This window comes from Varanus komodoensis, unplaced genomic scaffold (genome assembly GCF_004798865.1).
Source record: "Varanus komodoensis strain SLA01 unplaced genomic scaffold, ASM479886v1 scaffold79, whole genome shotgun sequence".
NCBI lineage: Eukaryota > Metazoa > Chordata > Lepidosauria > Squamata > Varanidae > Varanus > Varanus komodoensis.
The window spans coordinates 401268-410822 of NW_025336467.1; the positions used below are offsets into that span (position 1 = coordinate 401268).

Consider the following 9555-nt stretch of genomic DNA (forward strand, 5'->3'; position numbering starts at 1 on the left):
AGAGAGAGAGAGAGAGAGAGAGAGAGAGAGAGAGAGAGAGAGGTAAAATAAAGTATCATGACCCTTCACACAGAAGAGCATTTTCATGTCTCTTGAGGAGAGTGCAGGGGGAAAACAATGAAAATAAGGACAGGATATAAATGGGTACATTGCAGAGGGAAAGAAAGTGGAGGGGTTTTAAAATAGAGGCCAGATGAGAAGCTAAGCAAAAGATGCCCACAGTATTTTCACAAAGAAGGCAAGGTTGCGGGAAAGAGTTCAGGCTGCTTTTACACCGAGTGAGGAGCGCCAGATTCACGGACCACGTCCCACATCCTCCACGAACACCAGTTTTAACGCCATGTTCCTCCCTTCAGCTCATGTCACATAGTGAACGGGGCACCAACTCATCCTGCAGGGCTGCACCGAGGATTTCAAATATTTTAAGACTTTGGCTCAGTCCGGAAATGTGAAATTAATAAAAATGAAAGCAGGGTGGCCAACTTCCAGCCCCAGTTATTCAAGGATAAAGTAGCCATTCCGCAAGGATGGAATCCATTGCAGTCCTGGCTGGTAAGTGCAGGGTACACATTTTCACTATGCCATGAGTCAGTCCTTCATTCAGCCAGGCCTACCTCACAGGGTTGTTGTAAGTGTCAAATGCACACTGGAGAGTTAATTGCTAGAACTAAGGTTCCTTCTGGGGGTTCTTCTGAGGAACTGCAATGAACCTCTCAACATAAACATAGAGACAGAGAGAGGGAGAGAGGGAGAGAGACAAAAGCACACAGAGAGACACACAGAAAGAGGCAGAGAGAGAGGCAGAGGCAGAGGCAAGGAGGGAGGGAGACACACAAAGGCGCACACACACAAAGGCACACAGAGAGAGACACAGAAAGAGGCAGAGGAAGAGGCAGGGAGGGAGGGAGACACACAAAGGCAGAGAGAGAGAGAGAGAGAGAGAGTCAGGGAGAGAGTCAGGGAGAGAGAGAGGCAGGCAGAGGCAGAGAGACACACACACAGAAAGGCATACACAGAGAGAGAGAGATCCCCGTCTCCGGAGCCTTATAGTCTAACTGCAGAGAGCTGCGAAGGCAAAGAGAGACAACCAGGAAGGAAGGGAGGGACAAAGGTTGCATGTACGCATCTAACGTTGCCCAGGGAATGGACATCCCCGAACCGCCGCTCCTCGGCAGCCTCGCTTCGCCCTTGCCCACTCCCGCAACCGCCTCCTTTCGGGATCAGCCCCTCTCGGCGGGTCTCCAGCCCTGTTCCCGTTCCTCTTCCTCCAGCCCTCGCCTTCCCCTAGCCACGGCCCCTTTCCAGGGAGTCTTGACTTCTTGGGAAGTCCCTGAATTAGGACAGCTTCCAGGGAAGCTCTGCCCAGGCCGGACGGAGCAACCATGGGTCTCAGGCCGGGATCCTTGCAGAGCTCTTCCGCAACATGCAACGCACCCATTCCTGCCCTGTCCCCTCTCCTCCATCTCCAGCTTCCTCCCCACTCCATATGCAGCGACTAGGACTAGGATATTGCAGGCCATTGCAGCTCCGGTCCCCACTGAACAGGTTTTCCACTTGGAGAGCTTTCCACAGCTGCCCTCCCAAATCTCAGTCTTCTTCTCATTCCTTGGCTGCAAAGCCCATCATTCCTGACAGATGGGGGCTGGAGTGTGGCCACCTCTGCGAGCAGCAAAGGATTCCCTAACCTTTTATGCATGTTCAGTCAGAAACCAAATCATACCTCGTTCAAGGATATTCATTTATTTGTTTAAAGCATTTTGGCCCAGTCCTCCACCGACATCTCAGGTTATTTATTTGTTTATATTTATTTATTTATTAAAAAGCTTTTCTATCCCATCCCCTACAAATGTCTTGGGACAGCTTATAGTAAATAAGTAGAATAACACAAACCCACAGCATCCGACCATTAATATACTAAAACCACAGTAAAAATCAATTAAACATTAAAATAGTGGGGAAATAAAAGGGTTTTTGCCTGACGCTGAAAAGAATATAAAGGATGGTTAAAGGCCATTAGAGCGAGGAAGCGAAAACTTTAGGGTCATTCCCTCCAAAGGAGGGAATTTCCATTCCATGCCATTTATATTCTGCTTTTTTCTCTCCTTTTGGTTGTACCACTCTATGCTATCCTTAGAACGACGACCCTGTAAGGTCAGGCCTGAGTGTCCCTGACCAGTCCATAGCCACCCAGCGAACCCCTGAGTGAGGACTCCAGTCGAGCCCAGTCTCCAGTCCAGCACTCTGACCACTAGGTCACATTGTCCGTGGGTATATTTGGCCATTTGAGAAAACAACACCTCAAAATAGTTCCTGTGGGAGGTTGGAAGGAGGGTGAATGCCGCTGCGGCCTGAAAGAGTCCTCTGGGGCCAAGGTTAGGAAACGGTTTCACAGCTTTCCCAACTCCAGGCAAGAAAACGTGTTATTTAAAAAAGGTGAGTGCCGAGAATAGCGTCCAGCGGTGCGCTGGTGTTTCTGGGAACCCACAAACTGCTTGCAAGAATAGGAAGGAAGCTGTGGCACATTGTAGGTATTCTGGGAAGAGCCTTCTGGCATAAAAACCAGCCCTGGACAAAGTGATTTTGCTATTGGGAAGGTTAGTTATCCGGGGGCTTAGAAATGCAAGAGGTAAATGAAGGGAAAACAGTGCATTCAGGGCATCTCTGGGGATCCCGAGGAGGAGGTCCAGAAGCCAATCTGAGGGGCTCGCTTTGCACGCAGGAAACCTGCGCATTTGTGCCCAGACACGCAGAAGCCGGGCACCTGAGATGTTATCTGACAGCGTTGCTCTGCGATTCAGTCCACACCTGCTTCTTCGAGAACTGCCCGGTTACTTCTGAATGTGCTTAAAGGGGCTATTGTGCTCTGTGCAGCACCCCCACTGCTGTCACCCCCTACCCAAAGATGGAAAGAGACCCCTCATCTTTTCCCTGTTCTGCAGTTCGGCCTTCATGTCCGGCCCTGATTTAAGGAAACAGGAAAGAGCAACTCGGCAAGGAGGGTGTAGCAAGTACATGCACAAAGAGAGGCCATTTTTAAAAAGCAAAACAAACAGTGAATAAAGTATGTGCAGCCAAATCATTATGTGCCAGGACCCACAGGCTCAAAGGGTGAGAAACAAGCATTTGGAGAGTTCAGGAACAAGTTCTTGGAGGGAGGCGACTTTCACTAGCTGAAAAAGTCAATAAATCACACGGCAGACACCAGGAAGGAGAGTCAGCATGGTTATTATGCAATCCAGGTGGAATGTCTTCATTGCACACCTGCTCAGCCAAAGAGCAGAGTTGCCAGGTGACACCACTGCAAATACCCAGATATTCTGACTGAACCTATCCCGCCACCCTCACAGGATGCAACAAAATTGTCACTTTCATACACCTGGTTGCCACGTAAACCAACCTCCCCCAGCCTGGTGGCATCAAGGACTCCAGCACCCATCATCCCCAGCCAGCACAGCATAATGGTCTGGAAGTTTGTTGTCCAAAATATCTGGAGAGGAAAGGCAGGTGCAAGCAAGGAGCAAACAGGCCTGACTGAAAATTCATGGAATCCTAGGCTGCAGCGCTCTCCTCACGAGTAAGGCACTTGGCATAGCTGACTTCAGAATTAACATGCAAAATGTTAGCGGATGGAACAGATTTTGCCAGTTTGCCAAATAATCTTACTACTTCCTGGCACAATAATTTTGGAGGCGTGAGGAGAACACACTCTTTGTGCTACGAAGATGTGGTTTGGATAGGTGACGACGGGTACCATCTGGAAAGAAGCATGCCGTTCTATGAGAAGTGCAGGGAAAGCTTCTTCTAAGAAGAGGCTTGCTGGAATGCAGCAGCATCAGGATCCATCAAAAAGAATTAGGGTCTTCTTAGGAAAAGCATTCCTAAGAATGCTGTTTGGAAGAGGCATTCCGCCTTCCGTGCAAATGAAGAATACTTCTTCTTGAAAGGAATTCCCCTCCTGTCTGAGAAGAGGACATGCTTCTTTTTAGAAGAAGTAGTCCTTCCTCCATGAATACAGGGGAATGCTTCTTAATCGGGGTATATCTTCCTGTGTGGAAAAACACCCTTCTGTTTAGGAGAAGCTTTTTCCTCCTCTGTGTGAAAAGAGTGAACACTTCTTTCAAGTCTGTGCTTGCCCTTTGCAGTTTTTATATGGATTTAAATTCAAAATAATTACACTTTTAAAATCAGAGGTGTCTTTTAGTGGTTCGATCTATTAAAGTGCAAGTTTACTTGGGAATAAACCCAATACATTTGGTGGAGCATCACCTGGCCCAAAAGTCCAATTAAAGTGTTAAGAGTGTTGGACAGGGTCTTGGGAGATCCAAGTTCTCTCCCTATTTGGCCATGAAACTTACTGGGTGATCTTGGGCTCATTCTCATCCTGGCCTACCTCACAGGGCTGTTGTGAGGATAAAACGGAGGAAAGGAGAATTAGGAAAGCCACCTTGGGTTCCTCTCTGGGAAAAATTAGGGTATCAATGTAATAAATCAAATGGATACAAATTATTAAGACTATTTACTAGAATCTGTAGCTTAGTCGAGGTTCAAGGAATTTAGGGTAGCAAATTTGGGGAGGGCCACTTAACTGTAGCAAACCAAAACTCCACCTCCATTTAATTTCACTGCATGAATTTCATAGCATCTCTAAGATTTCATTCTTAGTCTGAGCCGCCTTGAAGCAAAATCTTATTTTGAAAAGCACCCTTTAAGTCTCTAAAAGAAAAAAAAAGAGAAGGAGAAAGCTCAGTTGTGTGTAATTATACGAAGAATGTATATGCCCATACAACGCGTGTGTGCAAGTTTTCATAATCCATTCCAGGCACATTAAAAAAAATTGCATGGATACCAATTTCCTGCTCTGCGAATGCTGATTACCTTTTGTTCCCCTTGCACTGACATCTGGTCACACAAAAGTGAAACAGAAAAACCGTTTGTGCAACTGGATAATCCCATGCGAAATAGTGACTGCAGGCATGCACAGACAAAAACCAGTTCTCACACACCTTGAATTGGTTGGTATAAGCTATTCTGCGCCCAGCACCCACACGTCTTGTGGGCATACACAGAAAAACACACCCTCCTTCTCCCGTGCACTTAACTTTACAGAATATCTGTGTTTGATCCACATTCAATATTGCCGAAAGGGGAACAACAGAACTAAAGGAAAACCTTGCTGGATCAGAAGAAGAGCCATCAAACTGAGCATCTTGCTAACAAGGTGTAGGAAAAGCAACAGCTTTCTCTTTGCATCTGCTATTGAGATACACTGCACCTAAATGGGAAGGCTCATTTAGCTGACATCATACAATTGTCCTGGGTTTGTGAACTGTGCAGGTGGGTAGACAGTAGAAGTGGATTTCCTGGTCAGTCTTTGGGTAATGTGACGTTAATCCACAAGAATTTCTGGTTTCCAGGAATGTAACATTAATGGCGTTGATGCCCAGAAGTTATTACCAGAAGGAGACAACTGGAACCCTCCATAAGCTCTGGCCTGCATCCTCCCTGTCCATCAGGTATTTTTGCTAGGGCTCATGGACATTGTAGTCCAAAAGCATCCAGAAGGCACTATATTAGAAACATAGAAACAGCGCGAGTCAGAAGGGGTCTCCCGGGCCATCTAGTCTGACCCCCCCTTCCAAAACGATTCTCTAGAAGTGAGGAAAATTTGGAGTTATTTACATGGAAGGAGATCCACTGCTCCAAACAAGTTCTGGGCTCAAGGCTGTTTCATTGGAAGGGACAAACCTTGTTCCATTTTTACTCTAGAGTAGGTGCACAGGAACTGACCTCATTCTGGTCCCTAGCATGTGCAGGGAGAGCTAAGGGGACTTTGAAAATCCAGGTTGGGAGCCCTTTGAGGGTAAAAATGAAATGCAGAAAAAAAGATGTAACTTCTGGCAGCAACCTCAAAAAAGACTGCATAACATGCACAGCACATTGGCAAAGATACACTGAACATGGAATTGTATGCCACTTTAGACAGAAAAGAATCCACCATTCCCAACACGCCCCAGTCTGGAAGCTACTCCGCAGATCTTTTTCCTTGCCACGTTTGTGCCCTAAGCAGGGTTTAAATTCAACCACTCTCCTCCCCAGTCTCCCAGCTTCACTTAGCAGGCCGTGTTACCTACTGCAACATCCTTCTAAATTCAGAAAGGCTTGCTCCAGAGTAAAGGGAAGCAATCTAGGAGCACTGCCTGCTGCATATCTACTCAAGAGTAAGTTCCATGGAACCTAGTATGACACACTGTCAAGTTAACACACAAAGCACCGCAGGCCTGCCAGATAAATCATTGTGGCAGGTCGAACTTATTATGCAATTGCTTTGCATTTGTTTGGTTTTCTCTTTGCTGACGCATCTATCATCATCGTTTTCCTACAGTCATTTATTCCATTTTAGGAGAAATTGTCTCTTTTAATATCATCCCAGCTAAGAAAATACGCATTAACTGTGCAGTCCTATCACACCAAGATGGAAAAAAAACGTTACAACCACTAACGTTTCCAAGTAATGCCGGGAACCGTGGAACTTTTTTCTGTCTAAACATTCCTAGCTTTGCTTTCACAAGTCCTGCCAAGCAGCATTTTAAGGGTGTGGAAATAAATGTTTTATGACTACCACAAAGAGAGCTGAGGATGGATTGTGTGTGTGAGGACATCACCATGTTACGTTCTCGTCCAAAGGGCAAATGCTGTCAACCCCTGACTTTCGTGCCACTGCCAGATCCTTCTAAAAGCAAACTCGTTTGGTAGCCACACTGGGCCACGCAAAAATAAGTGCATGATTTCCACATCCCAAGGGATTCTCTCCGGGTATACAGACATGTATACCTTGAGAACAAGACAAAACACCCTGGCAAAGCGTAAACTGACCAAATATAATGCACGGGTCCATTTAACAAATCCAGGACCGGATAAATAGTGAGTCAGTTGTGCATGCAGGGAGAACACAGAGAGTAGGATAGGAAAGGGAATTGGCCTCTGTAAGACCTTTCCCCCTGAGGTTGTGGAACTTCAGCTCCCATCAGCCCCAGCCAAAATGATCATTGATTACTGGAGCTGCAGCCTCCAGTAACCAACAGATCATAATATACTGCAACTTCTTGTTGCAGTTCACATCTGCATCCATTTAAAACGTCACGAGTGTGCACCCATGGGTGTGGGAATGTCCTCATTTCAGAAAACCTCTGAGGGCCAAAGTACCTTATTTCCAAATCTGTCAGGCCAGGGCCCCACAAAATTGGGTCCCGACCCCCAAGGGAATAACCAACTTTCCCCAGGCTGATGTCCAACAGATGTGTTGGCCAGCATCTCCCAGTAACCCAACACATGCATACGCTATTCTTCCTAGACATTCAAAAGGACAAAGTGATGCACTTCTGTAGTCCAAGATAATAGATTTAAATACTGCCCCAAACAAAAGTTACGAGGAGAGTGCACTGCTCCTGGTCTAGCCCAACCCAATCGCTACAGCGGGTGTTTGCTGTGCCATGTGATGGTAATTGCATACCATGTCTGCAGTTTTCAAATCAAATCAAATCTCAGCCTTACCACTAATTGACTAAATCAGGTTACCGCCTCATAGGCACCCATACACAAAATGAGAACAAAATGCAATCCGCATCTGGAAGGCCTTTTTTGCAAATGTTTGTGGACAATGCCAGTGAAGTTCAAAATAATTTGTTTTGGCTGAACTCCTGGCTTTATATCCATGAATCTCACAGGATTTCAAGGGGAACCTGACCTAACATTCAGAAACACATGTCCAAATGTTTTGAACGCAATGAAATTGTACCAGTAATTGGTTAGAATATGTCTTGGCACCAAAAGTGGAAAATCCATATAAAGACCTTGCATGTATCAGCAAAAAATTAACTCTGCCAACCTGGAGCACTTCTCTCTAAAGATGCAAAGATATCCAACGTGCCCATTTTCTCTGCTTCACAGGCTACATCAGTTTAAAGGACTCAAGCCTAAAAGTCACAGAGCTGGAGCCAAAAAGAGCACTGGATCCTCAGGTCCATCAGCAGCAACATTAGGGATGACACTGGCCTGCCTTACAGGGTTGTTGTAACTATTACAAAGCTACACACTGAATACCCTCCCAGTGCACATAAGCACTTTATTTATGGGCAGATGGCTCTGGGAGGGGCAACTAACTCCTTTTTCTCCATTGCTGTGAACATGAATTGTGTGGGGTGAGGTGCCTTAAAACTGTCCGCTTTACTTGAAGTCTCATACTGCGATGAATATTTTTTGGCAGGGAGTCCAAGCAAAATAACAGGACATATTATCTAGCACCAAGTTCGAGTTTTCCCTGTGTCCGGAAGCTCATTCCAGTTAGGGCATGAGTGAAAATGGGGAAATGTTTAAAACTGATGGAGAAATAAACAGATACCAGTCTGCTTGGATCAGAGTTACTTGGTTTGTTTTGGAAGGAAGGGGGTAATTCTCCCCCAGCTGGTACCAATAAAGGAGGAGGAGGAGTTGGTGGCAGCAAATCAGAAGGTGACCTATAAGGAGTTCCAAGAAGCATAAATTAGTAAAATATGGGGTTTTGGTAAAGGGGCTGGGGCAAAGGGAAGTTGCACTGCTCCATCCAGAACAAAAGGGTGGGGGGCAAGAAAGAAAGCCAGCCAGCCAGCCCTGGATAGTCCTGTTGCTTCCCCCCCCCCCACCCCGATTCCAAGGCCCCCAGAAAGGCAGTGAGGAGGCGCTGCTTTCGCAGCAGGAAGAGCAGCTCCTTGGAACGCACATTAAAAAGCGGGGGACCATAACAAGGGACTGGAAAGTGGGTTGCGAAGGAGCAGCCGCACTTCCAGGAGGGGTCCTTATCAAGCTGCGATGGGGGTAGATGGCTTGTGGGGCGCACCCGCTTTCCTCGGCTGCAGGGGGAGCTAACTTGGGCGGGGCGCCCGAAGCGCGCAGCTCCACTCGGACGGGCGCTTCTGGGGAGATGCGGGGACCCCTTCCCTCCATGGCGCGGAGCCCCGGAGTCTCTCCGCTCGTGAGCAAGCACCCCCACCGGAGGGGAGCGGGACGGGGCGCCGGGCGGGCTCTTGGGGAGGGCAGCGCTGCGCTTACCGACCACCAGGCACAGAATATCCAGCGCGACGAAGATCCGGGCGCGCTCCATCGCGGACCGGGCGCTGCGGCGCCTCACATTGCGCGAGCGAGCCGGGCGCGGCGGACGAGCTGCGGCTTAAAGCTCGACGGGGAGGAAACGGGGAGGCGGGCCGGCGGGCTGGGCGGGCGGGAAGCCGAGGGGCCGGCCCGGCTGCCGGGATCGACCTGGGAATGCGCCGCGCTCCGCCCCTGCCCGGCCCGTCTTTTTTCCCCGTCCACGTGTGCCAGCCGGCGATCCCGGAGCATGTGCAGAGTGCTCCCCCCCCCCCGGGCATTCTGCAGCTTCCAGTTTACCCAAACCGGGGCAGCGCTGTTCCGAGGAGGAGAGCGTTGCCTTCCCACCCTCTTGGCCCAGAAGGAAGTCTCTTTTTCCCGGGTTTCTTCCAAACGCGCGCTTAAAGGCAAAGTACTTCTGAGCGTGGGAAAAAT

The 9555-nt window shown here is 48.1% G+C and overlaps 1 protein-coding gene across 1 annotated transcript in view; it reads right to left on the minus strand.

The window, feature by feature from the left end:
- Positions 1-9216, minus strand: part of PLPP2 (phospholipid phosphatase 2) — a 22360-nt gene extending 13144 nt beyond the window's left edge. Inside the window, exon 1 of the mRNA XM_044453487.1 lies at positions 9085-9216. Coding sequence (XP_044309422.1) covers positions 9085-9136 — 52 coding nt within the window. The 5' untranslated portion in view covers positions 9137-9216. The remainder of the gene's footprint in view (positions 1-9084) is intronic.
- Between the last annotated feature and the right edge of the window lie 339 nt (positions 9217-9555).